This window comes from Galeopterus variegatus, unplaced genomic scaffold (genome assembly GCF_000696425.1).
Source record: "Galeopterus variegatus unplaced genomic scaffold, G_variegatus-3.0.2 Scaffold5067, whole genome shotgun sequence".
NCBI lineage: Eukaryota > Metazoa > Chordata > Mammalia > Dermoptera > Cynocephalidae > Galeopterus > Galeopterus variegatus.
In genome coordinates, this window is record NW_007731178.1 from 23,929 (window position 1) to 43,149 (window position 19,221).

The window sequence follows — 19,221 nt, forward strand, 5'->3', positions numbered from 1 at the left end:
TTTTATGGGATGACGGGGGGATTTTCTAGGATTACATGGTAAGGGCCTTTAGCCTGAAACTAAGTATAGCAAATCTCTAGGCAAGGAACCCACTAACCAGATATAGAAAAGGCAATGGTCGAGGTTCCTGGGGTGTGATGTTCCAGCAAGCGGGGACTTTAGGAAATGTTCTTGGAAAGAATAAACCGCCAGCCAGGAAAGAGGCAGAAAAGGCAGGATTTGGGGCAGAGCCTGAGTGCCCAGCTGGTGATAGAGGTTTGGTCATAAGACAAAAGGAGCAGGCCTTGGATCTAAACAGTAGGGCCTCAGGAGGCCTGAGAGACTGAAGGAATGGCATGATCCTGGGCCAGAGGCCAGTCCAAGAGGCTACAACTGGCCTGAGTGGGCTGAAGGAGATGACACGGGGCAGCTGCAAGGACCCGTCTGAGATTTTCAGTCTGAGGCTGGGAGGTAACCAGAGGTCATGCAGGCACCTCCCACTTCTACACTTTGTAGGTCACTTCTGAGAGCTGCCTGATTAACACCCACACCTCTCTTTGCCCTGCCCCAGTGGTTCCTTTGAAGGTTTCTGCCCCCAGCACTACAGAGCCTCTCTCTACTAGAGTGTAAATCCTAGAACAGATAGCAAGTGACTTCAAACTTCTCACGTGCCAAGCATTGCTCACACTGACCCTATCACAGACTCACTCTTAGATTGAGAAGTGCTTTACTAGCCTACTGCTGCCTGCAGAAGCCCCAAACTCCAATTTTGAGGATCACATTCAGGGTCCTGATTATGTACCTGCACATACTGTCTCAGGACCTGCATGGATGATGGCATCAGGGACACCCGGGTGTGAGTCCTGGCTTTGCACTTACCAGCTCTGCAACATGGGACCAGTTACCTGCACTTTGCATGAGGGATAATGCATATAAGCAAAGAGATAATGATAGTGGATGAGATATTGGATATCAGCAAAGCACCCTGCCTGGTTCTTGGCAAACAGAAATCACTCAATAGTTGCAACTGTTGGGTATTATTGTTGCTGGTGTGAAACTAATATTCCAGGGACATAATGAAGTTGATGGGATTTATTGCAAACTAGAACTGAGGACTTCGCTGATTTAAACCAGGAGGCTGGACCTTGACGTACCATTTAAAAAGCAATCTGCTCCTGGTGTCTGCAATTCACCACCCCTTAACTTTGCAGTGGCCACCTGACAAGCAGGTGAATCTCTGTAAATCTGTTAATGAGGAGCAAGCTGGTTGGGAGCCCAGTAAAATTACTGCCCCACTACTGTGCAGTTAGTGAACTTTCATCTGCTGCCCACCTTCCCCAATAGCTGCACACTCTTGTCTTCCTGACTGTCTAGCAGCTTTGATTTATCTGGCAGAGGAAGGAGGCCTTGGAGATCTGGGCAAGGTTCTGGGAAGGAGGGTTTAATAAACGTGTGTAAAACCACGAGGGTGAGAGCCTCGCCCAGGACAAGCCATGCAGGAAACTGTGGCCGGCAGTATAGTCTCCCACACAGATGACAGCAGGTCTGCTGCCGAAGGCAGGTTTTGCCCGCAAGCTGGCAGACAGGCCCTGGGTACTGAGAGGTGTGTGGGGAAGGACTTGTGAAACGCTTTCCCGGGTGTTCAGGAGTGTGAGCAGGCAGGCACTGCTTTTCTGTGTTTGGCATCTCACTTACCTGCCTATTCACCGTGGTCTAGTTAACGCTTATATTTCACCTCTCAGTCACTGACTTGTTCCCTCAGATATTAATTCACTTATTCCACAAATATTTATGATGCACCTACTATATGTTAGACGCTGCTTTAGGCACTAGAAATACATCAGGGAATAAAAGAGATAAAATCCCCTGTCCTTACAGGGCTTACATTCTAGCAGGCAGATACAGACATATAAAGGTAAATAGAGAGTATATTTGAAGGTGAAAAGAGGGAAGGACAACAGGACATACTGGAGTTAGGGGTGCGATTTTGAGGAGGGTGCCCAGGACGTCCTCACTGAGAACGGGCTACATGAGCAGGACTTGAAGGGGTGGAGGCCTTAGCCCGCTTTTCTGAGTGACCACACTGCCACCACCCAAAGCCAGGGGAGCCTTTGTTTGCTGGAGCAGCCAGGCCTCCTTCTCCCCTGCAGTCAAGGGGCGTGTGCTCCGAGCAGCGGTGGCCCAGCCTCCAGGGTGGCAGCTGGACGCACAGCGGACGCCCGGGCGGCGAGCGCGGCTGACACCCTCGGGTGCAGGGGTGCAGGGGTGCAGGGGTGCGGGGTGGCCGGGNCGCAGCGCCTCCGAGCGCTCCTTGTTGGCCAGCTGCAGTCGCAGGAAGTCCCGCCGCAGCGTCGACTCCCCCGGCAGGTTCAGAATGGAGCTGTGGGCAGGACAGAGCGGTCAGGATCACCGGGAGCCTCGGGAGGACAGCGGGGCCAGCAACTGCCCCCCGCGCGGGAGGGAGACACGCACGTGGGCGCAGCTCCTCAGCCCCCGCTGGTGCGATCCCCACAGTCCGGCTGACAGACTGGCGCTCGGCCTCCTTTCACTATGACTGCTGCAGACACATGCGTCTCCATCCCTAGGGGGACGTCACCTGCCTGGTGCCGTCACCCCTCCAGGACCGTCCACGCCACTGCCTCACCCTGGAGACACGGCAAAAGACTTCAGTGAGCGTGCAAGCCCTGAGCCCCAGACTGGCTTATTTTCCCACTTAAGAATGGCGACGAGAGTGCACAACCGTGAGCAGTAAGGAACTACCCTGCGTGGATGAGCACAGACCTCCCTCCCCCACACCGCCTCCTGGACCCCTCACCCCAGAGCCCATGAGGCACAGGTCAGGCACCTGAACACACGGGGAGCCAGGGAGGGAAAACGCCTGCGTCCAGGTCGACACAGAGCCAGGATCTGAACCCAAGTGTGCTCAGCCCAAGTCAGGACTTGTGGCACTGCCCATGCTTACAGGGCTTGTCCTGGCCACAGAGGACACAGCTGGGACTTCAACACAACTCACTGATTCCTAGAGTCTGTGTGAGCCACAGTTTCCTCATCTGTAAGGAGATGATTATGTGAGTGTGACAGAAAGAGCAAGAGGACATCAACGAACTCCACCTACTTCCCTGGTGGCCTACAGCTGCCCTAGTCCATCTAACTGCAGCTGAACAGCTAAAGCCTAAGAGATGGGAAATGGTTTCTGTTTATTCAGATCTAGCCCCTAAAATCTTTCCAGAAGCTTCCTTCTGAAATACCTCCATTAAACACATTTACTGAGCACCTGCTATGTAGCAGACCAGACAAACAAATTCTCTCTTTAGAGTTCTTTTTTTGTAGGGGAGACAGACAAATCATTGCAAATAATATAATTTCAGGTATTAATGGGATCCATAGAAGACAAGAAAGGGGAACAGTTTGAGAGTGACAGCTGCAGGGTGCTGAGGTGGGGACTCAGGCCTCTACGTTAGAAGGGTGGTCAGTGAGACGTCTCCTGGAAGGAGACAGGGGATGCAGGGGGAAGAATGTTCCAGGCAGAAGGAAAAGAAGGAGAAGCAAGTTTGGAGGCCTGTGGTGGGAACGGCGTGGCCTCTTCAAGGAACTGAACACGAGCCCGTCTTCCCAGCAGAGTGAAGGGCAGGTGGGATAAAGCCATGCACAGAAGGGCTCACACAGAAGGTGACGCCAGCAGCGCTGTCCGGCCAGAGCAAGCAAAGCCAGCAGCTGGTGTGCTGCTGTAGTGGCTCTGGGGGTTGGGGGCTTCAGCCAGAATGGGAGGCTGGAAGAAGCATTTGGGGATAGAGTTAATGACGCCTGGTGGTAGATCTGATGAGTGGAGCGAGGGATGACTTGCAGGTTCTGTCTTGGCAGTGGTGGTGGTGGTGACGGGAAGTGGAGTGAGGGCTGCTGGGGGAGGAGCAGGGCTGGTGGCAGTTGACAAGAGGATCAATGCTTTGTTTTGGAGTGTGGTTTGTGTACTGTGTGAGATGGGAAGTGGAGTGAGGGCTGCTGGGGGAGGAGCAGGGCTGTTGGCAGTTGACAAGAGGATCAATGCTTTGTTTTGGAGTGTGGTTTGTGTACTGTGTGAGATGCTGCCATAAAATGACATAATAAGGCTTTGTTTGTGACGTTCCACAGCTTGGAGTTTACTAACAAGTCTCCTCTAAAACTTACAGCCTTTGTGTAAAACTCTAAAACAAACTCCAAATGAGTATGCTTGTCTACATAGGCCACTTGCTCTGTGCAAGGGTGACGGGGTTTGGGAGCCCAGCCTCACATGCACACAGGATGCTCCATTCATACTGACTGAGATTGAACCCAAATGAGTATGCTTGTCTACATAGGCCACTTGCTCTGTGCAAGGGTGACAGGGTTTGGGAGCCCAGCCTCACATGCACACAGGATGCTCCATTCATACTGACTGAGATTGAATCAGTGTCAGGAGATCAGAGCTATATCAGTGACTCAGTCATTATTGCTGTGTGTGACCCGGTCACCACCCTTGAGCTGTCACCTCATTTCTAAAATGAGATGACCATCATCCTTTTCTACTTTTCAGGATTCCATGAAGATTAATTAGATGCATCCATAAAAACAGGACTTGGAACATAATCTGCAGTGCGATATAATGACCTGTTACAATTACTGAAGTGTTAATGTACAGCTGGGTTGGCTCACTAAGTGACTCCTAACAATGCAATTTAACAAGTGTTAGAAAGACAGGGTTTCTCGGTTCTATAAAGAGTGGTCAGAAGGCTGACAGCCATCTGGGTCAGCTTTTGAAAAATAGCGTACAACTTCTCTGAAAGCAGGGTGTTTGGTCCTTTGCCTTACGGGAATGTTCATTTTCCATGTCACTACTTGACATCATCTTTATGCAGCTAAACTTGGGGCTGCCAATATATTGTGTATATTTATGATCTTGACAAATCCTGTAGCAGGTGAAGAGAGAAAAACTGGCTGCCCCTGTAAGCTCAGTTCTACCCTCTTCTGGTAGCTTTGCAGGAATCCAGTTTGGTAGGTCTGAGTTAGCCCCCCACAAAAAAGATCACACAGCATCTAGCTCATTCTGGCAGTAGTGGCTGAGCTGGCCCCTTCCTAGTCAGGAAGCTGTGCCTCAGCCGTAGGGAACTGGTCCTTCTCTGGAGCATCAGGCTCCACCCACTGGACGGCTAGAGGATGGAACCCGTACCCTGGTGACCCTCTGCTTCCCATTTATAGTGCCTGCACCATGGTGTAGGTGCCCGTTCCCCTGGCCTCACCAAGCCTCTGCCAGCTGAATTTTCTCACGAAAGAGAAATCCTGGCAGTGTGAGCACATCAGCCTTCATTATTCATAAACACAGACTAGAAGAAAGTCGCAATCAAAGTCAAGTGAAATTCAAGACACTGGGATGCCAACAATCAATGAGCACTTGATTCTGGGGACCAACATGTGACAACAGGAATGGCATGAAAGTCTCTACTTAGAGTTCACCTCTGAAGTGTGATCTGATTGCCTGGAAATCTTTTCCCCCTGGATGGCATGTGACAAGGACAGTGGCTGCCTGAATGGGCTTCTCAAAGGTATGAAGTAATGAAAATACCACTTAGGTCTCCAGAAAGTTGCAGTTTTAAGTACTTTTAGTCCTTCAACACCAGATAATTGCCTCCTACCCATTCTGAATTTGTATATGGGAGGAAACAAGGTCTTATGGTGCAGACTATAAATCTTGGTGGACAAGATAAAGAATATGCTGATTTCCATTTTTTGGGAAGAGTCTGCCTAGGGAAATTTTCCCAAACTAATGAGTATGTTTGTGGGCAGTAAATTAAATAAGACCACCCTGGTGGATTCTTAAAAATGAACCTATAAATCAAAAGGAAAGTGAATTTCACACAAGTGCAATTCAGAACATGAAAATTAGAAGACTTGGGTGTTGCTCTCCTACCTGGGCTCTCCCGAGTCGTTTTCCTCCTCTTCCTCCTCACTTCCGCTGTACTCATACTCTGTCTCATCTGAAGAGAGACCCACAGAATGTCAGTGCATAAGATGATGCTACAGCCCAGTAAAGCCCAACCCCACTCCTTCTATATGTGAGTAAATTGAGGCCCAAAGAGTTGTGGCTCACACTGAGCTGGGACAGGCTCCAGGCCTCCTGGATTGGGATTAGACAGTTTCCACCAGCTGGCTTTAAATAAATGAAACTAACCACATTTGAGATTGTCCCAGCTGATTCTAGATATCTGTCCTCAATGCCTAGTGTTCACATAACAGAGAAGATAAAGAATGGGGGAAAAAAAACCTTTCTGTTTGTTTTAACCCCCATTATCAAGCCACCCATATTAAACTTATTAATGTATTGATGGTATTAATCATTTTTAAAGTAGGATTTTATTATGATTTAGATGGACTCACAAATTGCCTTTAGATTACCTTGGTAAATACCACAAAGACACTTTTGAAAAAAGGTGCTATTAAAAAATATAGTTAATATGTGTTCTGATTGACCCACTAGAGACATTCATTTAATTCAGTAAAACATTAAGCAAGTTAACATGTAAGAATAAATAAGATTAAGTCTTTACTTTGGAGGAGATCAGAATCTAATGGGAGAGACAATTAAATAATCAAAGCCTCCTTGATTATGAAGAAAGGGAACGAATATTTATTGGGTGTCTCCCATGCCAGTCATTAATGCTAGATACTTTACCTATGTTCTCTCATTTATTTCTCATAATGATCCTCTAAAATAATGCCTGTTTTTCAAGCGGAAACTGAGATTATAAGAGGTTACATGCTATAACCAATGTCATCTCAATAAAAAGTCAACCTGGGATTTGGATTTAGAATTCAATCCAGAACTTTTCCAACTTGAAAACCAGTGCTCTTTCCAACATATTATATGCTAAATGGAAGTACGTTAAAAGAGCAACAATACGTCAGAGAAAGGAGCCACTAGATCCACTGGTCATAATGGAGGAGGGGAGAGTGAAGTCTTTGAGGAGAAAATGAGCTTGGCCTTGGAAGGTGAGTGGCCCTTCTCCAGGCAGCTGGCAGCTGGAAGTGGTGGGCAAAGGGCATTCCAACCAACATACCCATAGGAGTTAGGCTGGCAGTTATTACAATGCATGACATGTTCAGGAAACAATGAATTGTGAGTGGCTAGGTGTCTGGGTGTGGGAAAAGCAGATGAGGGATAAAAGCCAGCACAGATAAAATGGCTCACTGATCCTTATAAATGTCATGCTGAGTACTTTTCTGTGGGCAGTGGGGAGCCCTCGGAGGAGCTTTTAAGCAAAGGAGGAGCTTTTAAGCAAGTCACATTACTGCTATCTCTTCATAGCTGTGGGTTAGAAATTGCAACCTTGAAGACATTTCAGTATCCCTAAAAAGTAACTAAACCTGCAATTTGGTGATGTTACCACCAGGAGGCAGCAGTCACATGGTGAGAACTTGGATTTGATAAACATGCTTTGCCTTTCACACTATTTAGCCATTAAAGAGATAACAAAAGAAAGCCAAAAGTGTGATGTATTTTTTAAAAGCACAAATTAGCTTCATACATTTAGATATGTATGAAGCTTTCAGTCTACTTATTTTTAAATTATTATTTTGCCAAAATGTAAATAATCTGCAAAAAGTGTTTTAATACCCTATACTGCAAGTTTAATCTTCCAAACTTTCCCAAAATGGATAAATAGAGTTCAAAGTAAAATGCAGAAATTTTATGTAATAAAGGAAATTAAAGCAAGGGAAAGAAGCACATAATTACTCCAATTATAAATAATTAATTAATTAATTAATTTTAAAAAATAATTAAAAAAAAAATCCGAGAACAAAATGAAAAAAAAAAAAAGAAATTTTATGTAATAAAGGAAATTAAAGCAAGGGAAAGAAGCACATAATTACTCCAATTACTTCTACCCCCTAGCGTAAAACCTTCATTTGTCAGGCTCCTCAATTTTAATACTTTACCAGAATCTGGTTTGATCGCTTTTGTATTACAGGGTTAAATTAGCATGTGTCAACATATCTTGAGGAAAAAATATCAGATTGAAAAAAATAAAGCAATGCGAAGTAAAATTACTTGATTCTACCAAGAGCTGGTTGTAGAAAGAGTTACCATGAGAGTAAAAAAGTATTAGAAGAAGCAAATTAGGTCATTTGATCAAACTGAGCAAATGGGATAAGATCTCATTTGATCAAATACTTTTCCTTGGGGAGCAAAAATAAGACTAGAACTGGGATTCCGGTGGCCCTAATCCTAAACAGAATTAGATCTCTTAAATTATCACATAACTCTTGAATACAGTTAATTTCCAAGAATCTTATTCTTCCACTCTGCAGAGAATGAACACATTAAAAACAGCCTATCTTCCTGGCACGATGAGTTCTGAGTCGCATTTCTGAGTTTGTGCCCAAAAATGTGAAAACAACTGGAGGCAGAAGCTTTACTCACTCTTTTTCACGGGTCAGAGAGAGATGGGTCATGAGATCTCAGAAAGTACTGCTGAGTAGTAATGAAAAATTACAGGTAATAAAGAATTGCCTAAATAAGAACACTTCATGTTTACTGAGTGTTAAGCATTTTACATGCATTATCTCATTAATCTTTGCAACGCTGCCAGGCAACCACCATATTTTAAAAATGAGAAAACTGGGGCAAATTTCATATAACTTATGGGGCAGAGCTGGAATGTGAACCCAGAATTTGAATCTAAAAACAGAGTCTGAACTCTTAATATACTTTATATATCCAGAGTATAATAAAATTCCCTTCCTAAAGAAATTGGCATTTAACTGTTGCATGTCTGACACACTGCCCTAAAATGTTCCCTTACAAACTTTGACTTCACAGAGTGGCCCAAGACTACCACTGACAAAGGACAGTTGCAAAACCGGTCCTGGAACTTTTGACCTTGATCTCCCTACTGTGACCTTGGCCTCCTTTCTCCTCACGCCTAGTTCCTCCAGCTTGGGCTGGCCTCCCAGCCCCTTGGGGTCTGAGTGCCATCTTATCCCTGTCTACCCACTAGCTACTGGAGATGGGTCTCCTTTTTTGGCTTAGCCTCAAAACCTCCCACTCCCGAGTCTACCTTGATTACACACTTTCCTTTCAGTCCCAGTGGCTAGCTGCAGAAAAAGGAACCCTCTCCAGTGCCTTCACTGAGGATTTCTCCTCTTACCTTAGCCCTCTGCTGATCGCACCTCTACAATCCAGTCTCAACTCCCACACTGCTCACATCCCCATCCCCAGCTCACACCTTCCCATGTTAGGGGTATGAATTAGGGAGGCAGAGAAAAAGGGAAATGCAAATGAAAGGAGAGCAGCCTCTATCCTGTGTGGTCTGCCAGCCTCCATCACTCCCTCTGAACTGAAGAAAAGGGGACTGATGTGGAGAGGAGGGAAGCGAAGACAAGGACATTGCCATGTACCTCCCTCCCATCCTCATGCCCACCTTTCCAGCCCCACAGCCTCTCACTGTCATCTCCCCCACCAGCTGCTCCCTCCTTCCCTCCACCCAGAAAGTCCTCATTGCACGTCCTCTCCATTTCTCCCTTCCCACTCCCCAACCTTCCTCACCTTGTCCCTACCCACCGCTCAGCTAGCCATAGTACCCTGAAGGCGAATTTATCTCCCTCTAGAAGGGCACTATTTCCTCAAAGATAAACCCTCTGCCAGACAGGCCCAGGGGCAGGGGAGAGCTGGTGAGAGACACCACACCAATGATTAGGGCAGCAAGTCCACAATGTGGTGGAAATTAATGGTAAACTTTAGCCATGACTCATGAGTTAATTGGGGTTATTAATTAGAAAGCAAAGTTCAAAAGTGATTCTGAAGTTACATGTTAAAAAAAATCGCCTAATCAAAGTTCATTTGCCATTTCTACAAAATGCACTCCTCCTTACTCATCCAACCTTGGGTTTACTTTTCTCCAGCCTGCATTTTCTGCTGCATTTAGGCAGCTCACCTCAATGTCTTCTGACATATAATATTAGCATACAATTCCTATGCTAGGTAAGGAACTGTAAACCTCCACTCAGACAACTAGGGCACAGTCCCAGGACCCCAGGTTTGTATTCATAGAGTCAGAAGAGATGAGTTTTTGCACCTATAATAAAGAAGCGTATTAAGTGACCTTCAGCTCAAAATCTGATGTTCCAAATAGCAAGCCTGGCAACCTAATGATCATTTATATCTGTGCAACCACAAGGAAATTCTTTCTGACTTCTAAATAACTGAATTAGAAATGAGCCTCAGAGCACAAAAACTTAAATGTTGAAGACTGTCAGTACAGAAAAATGTCAACTAGATGAATTTTTTCTTTAGGCTGTCTGCCTTCTGTAGATGTTTAGTCTTCTAAACATGAATATTCATTTGAATTAAGAAAATCACTTGTCATATTAAAGCGTTTCATGGTATCACTCAACATGGCTTTGTTCAGTGCCCGGAAGAGGTAATGTTACTTGCAGTTCTATTTCTTCAGGAATGACTCCACTTCAGCAGTCTCTTTCCAGCGGTGCCCAGAGGCTGTGATCTCAGAGGTGGCCCCTAACACTAAAAGATACTGCAGGCCCATTTGAAATACCCACCGTCACTTCCAAACACAGGAAGAGCCCGTAATTCACTCCCTCTTCTGTTTCTCTTGCTGAAATACAAATGTGCATCTAACCTTTTTCTCCTCGCTTCTTCTTCGTTCTGTCAATATGGTCCTTGAGTTGAATGCGGACCTGTCGCTCATTAGGCTGGTCTCGTATAAGCTGATGCTTCATCAGTTGTTCCGTTGTTGGTCGCTGGCTGTGATTCTTTACCAAGCAGCTCTCAATAAATGACTGGAATTTTTTTGACCTGCCAAATAAAAGAGATGAATCCACAAATAAAAGGACAATCCAAAGAAAAACAGACATATTTTCTGAAATGCTAGAACTAAAAAAATAAATAAAAGGTCTGATAGGCCAGGATAGGAATCAACCAATCACAAAATAGGTCTAGCACTGTATTAGGTAACAATGGGGTTCAGATGCACCAGCACCATCAACACACAGTTGAGGTAACATATGGTAGTTATGCACATGGAAACATTTGTACACAGTTTATACATGACATTACACAGAAGACCAAAAAGAATGGGAGACGGAAAAGAAATTGCACGTCCTCTCCATTTCTCCCTTCCCACTCCCCAACCTTCCTCACCTTGTCCCTACCCACCGCTCAGCTAGCCATAGTACCCTGAAGGCGAATTTATCTCCCTCTAGAAGGGCACTATTTCCTCAAAGATAAACCCTCTGCCAGACAGGCCCAGGGGCAGGGGAGAGCTGGTGAGAGACACCACACCAATGATTAGGGCAGCAAGTCCACAATGTGGTGGAAATTAATGGTAAACTTTAGCCATGACTCATGAGTTAATTGGGGTTATTAATTAGAAAGCAAAGTTCAAAAGTGATTCTGAAGTTACATGTTAAAAAAAATCGCCTAATCAAAGTTCATGGCAAATTTTTTAACTGGTAATTTCAAAATCATTTTTGAACTTTGCTTTTCAATTAATAAGAACAGGATGTATGAGTATCTTTGCTGTCAGCCCAGAGACTTGGAAACTTAACTTTAAAGGACTAAGTTCATACCCAGAAGCAAATTTATCTCCCTCTAGAAAGGCTCTATTTACTCAAAGATAAACCCTATGCAGATACGCACAGGGGCAGGGAAGAGCTGGTGAGAGACCCAATATCAATGATTAGGGCAGCAAGTCTACAATGCGGTAGAAATTAACGGTGGACTTTAGCCAAGATTTATGATTTGGACATGCATGTTCTTGCTGAAATTCCAACAAATTGTCCAGAGTCATAAATAATTAAGCTCACAGATCTATAGCATGCCTTTCCATGGCACTGCATTGACAGCTCAGCACTTCACCCTCCCCACTTCCCAGAGACCTAGGCAAAACGTTGGTCTCCCTCCCCACCCTGCCCAGAGCCTAAGGAATCCATTTTGTGCTCTTTGTCGCCCTCCCATGGTGCACTGTGGAATTACAGGAGTGGATCCCAGTAGCACGTCTTTCCCAAGCTTCCTAGCAGGCCCTGCACACTCGTATACTCATATATACATACATACTTCATATATACATATATACTTCATATATGTGTATATATTTATATATATGCTTCAAGCCTGAGAGGTATCCTCACCACAAAGAACACAATTAGAACATGTTCAAGATTCAAATGCAAATATGCACTGCTCTCTACCATCCAGGTCAAAGTAGTTGCTCACCTTATTCCATGTCCTTAAAGTGCTGAATTATTGGTATTTTTTTCCCTTATATTTCTAAGCTACGTTCAAGCTTTTAAAATATTTTACATAGGAACAAATGTAACCTACTGTGCTTAGGGTCACCCCAGGATGAATCAGGACTGTGGACTAGAAATAAGCATGGACACTCTGCATCCCCGTTAAGTTCCTCAGCTCACATCCGTGCTGCTTGCACACTGGGAATTCTCAGCAGTGGCAGGATGTGCCGAGTCATCTCTGTATCATGAGTACGCTACCTGCTGGATGTGTTTGATGAATGAATGAATGTGTGGATGAAAGTTCTCAGCAAGAACTGCAATATGGCTAACTTCAAATCTGTGCTCGTGAGGGATAGAGAGGGAGGTGTGCACGCTACCTGCTGGATGTGTTTGATGAATGAATGAATGTGTGGATGAAAGTTCTTGGCAAGAACTGCAATATGGCTAACTTCAAATCTGTGCTCGTGAGGGATAGAGAGGGAGGTGTGGAGAGCAGATGCTGTTTTCTGTCTCAGATCAATCGAATAAACCTGTGGAGGCATAAATATGATATCATCTAAGGAGAGACTTTGCAAAAAAATAATCAAATGAACTCTCCTAAGGAATAAACTGAAGAGAACAAGGTTAACCTGTGTAAGGAAATAGACAAATTCCACACAGTGCTTTTCTAGGTAGAAAAATCAGTATTAAAAAGATAAAAACAAAAACAAATTAAGACAGAAAGCTATTAAATATTCACAAGGAATGTGAATGGCAGTTCCCTTTTTCTTGCTGGCAACCAGGAAGATGTGCTTGTTTATTATAAAGTGCTTAACTATTAATTAGAGGATGATAAATAAAAGAAATCGTATCCAATTTTAAAAATGAAATCCAGACAATAGACTGCATGCTCCATTTTCCAGTACAGACATCTACAAAAACAGTAAAAACAGTAAGAGAAATTTCCAGATCTACAGGATGGAGTATTGCTCAAGGAGTTTAAAGGAAGTACAGACATCTACAAAAACAGTAAGAGAAATTTCCAGATCTACAGGATGGAGTATTGCTCAAGGAGTTTAAAGGAGCCAGCTGCCAGAGTTCTCTCCCCAGTATCTCTCCTGGTGTAGGGCACCTCAAGAGATATTTAAGAGAATAACTTTGAGCCCAAAGGATGGGCCCCAGTGTGCAGATCTACAAAGCTGGTCATGTATTCCACGTCTTCTTTAAATGGCACCGTTTGAAGAGAAAGTAATGCTTACTTAGAACAAGTCTTCATTGTCTCTTATTTAAGTTAGCATGACCAAAGAATCAATATGCTTAATTACACTTTTAATTAAAAGCAAAAACACTTCACCTATGTCGAAAAGTACCTGGCTGTTTGCTGAGCGTTCTAATGTGTTTAAAGTACATTTATAACTTTATTGCTGAATCTCTGCTGCTGGTAATTTAGTTTTGTCTCTTTAGGAAAAAAAAAACCCAAAACCACGTAAGGATAGTGATACTAATTTCCCACGGGTTGTCATGGAGAGATCAGTGTTAATGCCTGGTGCTTACAGTCTGAGGCACTAATTCTACTGCCTCTGCCACCAAACACTATATCTTCCCACATCTATTGTCTTTATACGTTAAATTGGGCTAGGAGAATTCAAAATGCTTGAAAGATTATTACATTAACCATTATAACCAGTTGGGCTAAAAGTTTTCTGTAATCATCAAACTCCCTAAATGCAATCTGACCTTTAAAATTTGCATTGGCCCTGCCGTATTTCCCAGAACCACCCTCCTTTCTCTACTTTGGACTCCATCACTTACTGACTATGTGACTTGGGGTAAATTACTTAACTTCTCTGTGCATCAGTTTCCCCAGCTGCAAATGGGGATGTTATTAGTACTTATCGCAAAAGAACATTCTGATGATTAATTCATGCGAAATACCTGGAACAGTGTCTGGTACCATAAATGCCATATATGTGTTTGCTATTGTCATTATTATGACTATGACTATGATGACAATGTCCCAGCAACCTCTGATCGTCATTAGGCTTAAGGAACAGAGCAGCTGCCTTCAGGACTGGAGAGCAGAAATTAGAAGTTGTTTATTCCCCACTTTTGTTAAAGATAGCATTCTTTAAGGGAATTATTACACATATATTTATTTGGGTTAGATAGGTTAGCAGGAAGAGTCAACAGGACTGTTATCTCCAAGGAGACCGTGCAAAGAAGGTTAATTTCAAGTTTGTATAGCAGTTTTGGTTTTGATTTTAATAAAGTCCAAAGTCACGCTGCTACTAGCAAATTCAGTCTATCTGAAATATCTTCTGATGTTTGTTCTGTATTATAATTTCATTTAAAGGGTGTGCATGCATGCACACACACAAAAGCTTTGTCATATCTTAAAACAAAACTGGCTGACAACCCAGCAAGAATCAGAACTGGTGTATCATCAAAGAACAGGGGTGACTGAAAGCTTTGGAGTGAAAGCAAGAGGGTGGGCTCCAGGCTGGCTCTCCCAGGAAGCTGCCCAGGACTCTGTCTGGATCTGCCACTCAGTCTCATTAGGCCTCGACGTCTACATCTGGAGCAAGTGTGGTTTGGACCAGGGCGATCTTGTATATATAAGCAGTTAGGATTTTGCTAATAATCTCAACAGATGCTGCTTTGCCTGTGTGGACTCTTCAAATGTAAAGGGTATGTGGGAAAAGAACAGACTGACCATCTTCTTAAAGGAACAATGTCATCCCCGTCCTTCCCCAGAAACCACTGGAGGGAAGCTCTGGTGCTAAGAATACTCCTGAGGGCAGGCGAGGTGGATGAGCAGGCTAGAGAAGGGAGGAGGAAATTTCTTGAAGAAGATGGTTTACCCTCATGGTTGAATCCACCCATGAGAAAGATACAGGAGGAGGAAATGGCAGTCCTTGCCTTACTGTTCCCTTGCTGGTGGTGACATGGAGATGGAGGGTGACAGCAGCCTTGGTTTCCTCTGATTCAACTAAGGTAATAATCCTCCCAGAGACCTCATTGTTAAAGGGCTGAGTGGCCTGAGCATTTGATAGCACCCAGACCTCAGGACTCCCTTAGAGGGAAGCTTCTGCTCACACCGGTAGGGGAGAAGGAAGAGCCAGGCTCCCGTCGGTGGGGGTGGTTTCCTTTCCTTCCACAACGCAGGGGGAAAGAGCTGTGCTACTGCCTTTCTTCCCCAGATCTTAAAGGCACAGGGAAAACAGTGTTCACGTGAAGAGGCTGGTGTATGCCTCGTATGTCGTAGACTCGGTAATGTTAGTTGAAAATGACCCTCAACTGAATGCTTATAATGAGAAGAGTTCAAGGCCTGTTTCCACCACAATGGCACCCCCTCTCCCCAGGGTAATGTGTTGATACCTACACTGAAAACAGTGCACTTGACCTGACAACTCATTTAGGTAGAGAAGAGCTGGAAATAAAAAAAAAACATTTTGGAGTTTGGGGTTTTTTGGGTTGGGAGGGGCAGTCCTCTCCTTCAAATAAGCAAAAGAAGAAAAATAAACAAAATGTTTGTCTCATTTCCTCCCAAACACTAGAGCTTACTAAAGGAAACCCTAACTTCTTTCAAATCACTTTGGACCTGGTCTTTTAAGATCAAGAACTCTGAAGTGCTTAAATATTCTCACTTATAAACTGGAGTTCTACTGCAAGGAACAGGAGTCGTGTCGAGCGTCAAGTGTCGCATGGATGCAGGCTGCACGACCACCTGAATAAGGGCTGGGATCTAAGTGAGAAATGGCACATCACCAGGCCGTCTGTTTCCCCCTCACTCTCAAACAGTCAGGTCCCTTCTCCTTCCCCGTCCTACAGCACTGGACTCCCGACTCCCGCTCCTACCTGACTGCCCTTACAAGGCAGGGAAGGGGGCCTGGCCTCCTTCTGCTTCATGAAGTCCCCAGCTCCCTCTAGCACCATCAAAATCAGTTCTCATTGTCCAGGTTTGAAACAGAAAAAAACCTGCATTTTCCCCAATGCCTGCATTTCTCAAACAAACAAGGTCAGTGCAGAGTTGGTGTTTTCTGGGGCAGGATCAATGAAAACCAATGCTGGAGTGCGGGGGCTGTTCGTTCACTTTTCTGTGGGGCCAGGCAGGTTATGCAAAGGGGTGGTGCAGACCTGGGTTAGGATGCAAACAGGACAAGTGTGATGACCAGTGCACAGGCTTCAGGGTTGGGGAGAGGAGGCAGCTGGGGCAGAAGGACAACCTCTTGTCCTAAAAGGGAGCAGAAGCCACTCGGCAGTGTTGCTGCATCTTTGCAGAAAGGTCCAGAAATCTAAATGCAATGCTCTATCACCAGGCTTTTAAGTGTTGACAATTAATACACATCTGTGGATGGCCAGTTTGTCCTTCTCTGGGGAAAAGCTCAAAATATCTGTCCTGCAGCAGCGAAGGGAGAGCAGGGGAAGATAGGGCAGGGAACAGGGTGAGTGGAGCCTACAGTATCCAGCAGGCTCCACTGGGAAGCTTGGCACGAAGGGCAAGCAGAAACCCCACAGAAGCCTCGGTAGTGCTGGACTGGCTCCTCTCCCCGGGAGTCTGATCCAGGGAGGGGAGAGGAAGCAGAGCCTCTGGGTACTCTACAGATCACATGCCCTGCGACGCCCAATGGAAGCCTGTTGCTGGGGAGAGGCTAGTGCCTCTCACCACAGTGACTCTCTGCAGAGGAAGGAGTGGCAGGGAACGCTCACTCGGCCGCCTTGTTACCAATAGCAACTCCACTCTCCCCCTGGCCGGCCCCTGGCAACTCCGTGGCTGCCTTCTCCTTCTCCCTCTCAGCTCAGCGTGCCTTTCTCTTGTTCCACCAGGGCTGCTGTGTCATTGCTAGATGACTGGTATGAACTCAGGCTGCTCTCCGTAAGGTTGGGGTGAACTCGTGGGTGGGCAGTGGATGCGGAGCACGAGGGGGTCCCGTCAAGGGCCTGGTCATGAAGTGGTGTGAAAAGGGGCAGGAGGGTTGGGTCCTTCTCCTTCTCCCTCTCAGCTCAGCGTGCCTTTCTCTTGTTCCACCAGGGCTGCTGTGTCATCGCTAGATGACTGGTATGAACTCAGGCTGCTCTCCGTAAGGTTGGGGTGAACTCGTGGGTGGGCAGTGGATGCGGAGCACAAGGGGGTCCCGTCAAGGGCCTGGTCATGAAGTGGTGTGAAAAGGGGCAGGAGGGTTGGGTCCCTCCACGGTTTAACTGCCCGGGATTTGTCTCCAGAAAAAGATAGGAGGTCACAAGTGATGAAGGAATTGGCCCCAGTGCAAGAGGAACCAGAGATTCAAGAATATGTCAGGGAGCATATACCCTTTCCATAGGGGAAAATGGAGCAGCAATGGGTTTTTGTTAGAGAATAAGATCCCTATGTAAGTACACAAAATAGCCCAAAGTCCAACTGCTGGCCGAACCTGAGGAACCCTGTTTCCCAAACTTCAGTCAACCATACACGATCAACACAATTCTGCCGTACACTCACACTGTTTGTGTAGTAGTAGTTTTCAGTGAAATCACCTTTTTACATGAATATGCTTATTAAAACGATAGGTTACAACACTGCCCCAAATAAAAAGCTAGTATCACCTGCCATAAAGAGAAAGCAATAGTAAAACCATGCACGCGCCAGAGAAATCATCTCCAACACTGCTAGGTGTGGATATGCACTTAGGGAAGTATTGTCTTAAGGAATAGAAGAGAAGTCAGCCAACCTAACGGGCTGACTCTCTATAAACTATCACCCTCGCTGATAAGATATTCTGAGCTGCCAGGAAAGATAACACTGGGGTTATAAATCAAAGCACTTCCATGTTATTACTGGGCTCCACTATCCATTTTAGCCAATAGCTCCTTACCTTGCAGGTGAGGGATTTTGTTGTACAAAGAGTAGGTACTCAACATGTACTTTAAGATGAATGACAGCATATGGAAAGTCATCCACCAATTCTTAGTATATATAAATCTAATCCTGTCAGCAGGACCTAGGGGTTTGAGCTAATCCAAAACACAAATCGCAGGAACACCTCACCCTTAGATCTGCAAAGCACTCAAGACCAAACTCACCACTTCTTAGACTTCAGCCGCGGCGCTGGGTTCCGGGGGATGAGGAATAGAGCTCTCATAGGGTGCATGTCACAGAGAGCTGCAAGAGACCAAAAACAAGGGCCCGCTCCAGTTAGGACACCAAACCCAGGCCAGCCCGTCCTGGCTGTGCAGATAATGCTGCCAAGTGACCCCTTGAGTCCACACGTAACTGGTGAGCACTTCCATTTGGTGAGCACTTAAAAGAGCTGAGGTCTAATTAAAGGAGTCTCCTAAAATATGACACGTTTCAAATAGATATTGTTAACATTTCCAGAGAATATAATTTTACTTCATATTTAAGGAAACTAAGTTAAAGGGTTTAACAACCAGCCGTCTTTGCTGTAAATACCCATTCAAAGTAAACAGCATCAGATGACAACTATGATGGAGATGGCAAGTTATTTTTAATTAGTAAAAGCCTAAGCCATAAAATAAAATATATTTGATAATTGACAGTCCATTGCTTATACACTGAAGGCTCATCCAGACAGTGTTATATATAAAGATTTTTGGAGTCTAAAGCACTAGCCCAGAACACCATTCTCTCTGCTTCCAGATATCCTGAACGGCTTTTCAGGTTTCATGATGGATTTTTGTTTTGTTTTGTTTTTAAATTCAATAGCCCCAGGACAACAGAGGATTAAGTCAAACAGCCTGGCAGGAAAACGAAGTTATAAAAATATCTCAATTTGTAAACATGACATTATAGTTCATAGTAAAAATACTCATACATTCTTATTTTAGTCAAAGTATTTTATTAGCTTACTTTTCAAACATCTGGGAGTGTTTTTTTTCTTTGTACTCAGAATAAGAATATATGTTCCCTAAAAGCCAAAGGATTCTGTGGATAGAAGTTTATTTTTAGCCCTGTCTACAACTCATTCAGAATGATAATATGGTTTTCAAATTGCAATATATTATTTT

At 44.8% G+C, this 19,221-nt stretch overlaps 1 protein-coding gene across 1 annotated transcript in view; it reads right to left on the minus strand.

The window, feature by feature from the left end:
* Positions 1-2,004: 2,004 nt before the first annotated feature.
* The window catches only part of LOC103604279 (traf2 and NCK-interacting protein kinase-like), a 112,314-nt gene continuing 95,097 nt past the window's right edge, over positions 2,005-19,221 (minus strand). The window contains exons 8-11 of the mRNA XM_008588847.1: positions 18,277-18,355; positions 10,626-10,801; positions 5,900-5,966; positions 2,005-2,359 (exon numbers count right to left, since the gene is read on the minus strand). Coding sequence (XP_008587069.1) covers positions 2,005-2,359; positions 5,900-5,966; positions 10,626-10,801; positions 18,277-18,355 — 677 coding nt within the window. The remainder of the gene's footprint in view (positions 2,360-5,899; positions 5,967-10,625; positions 10,802-18,276; positions 18,356-19,221) is intronic.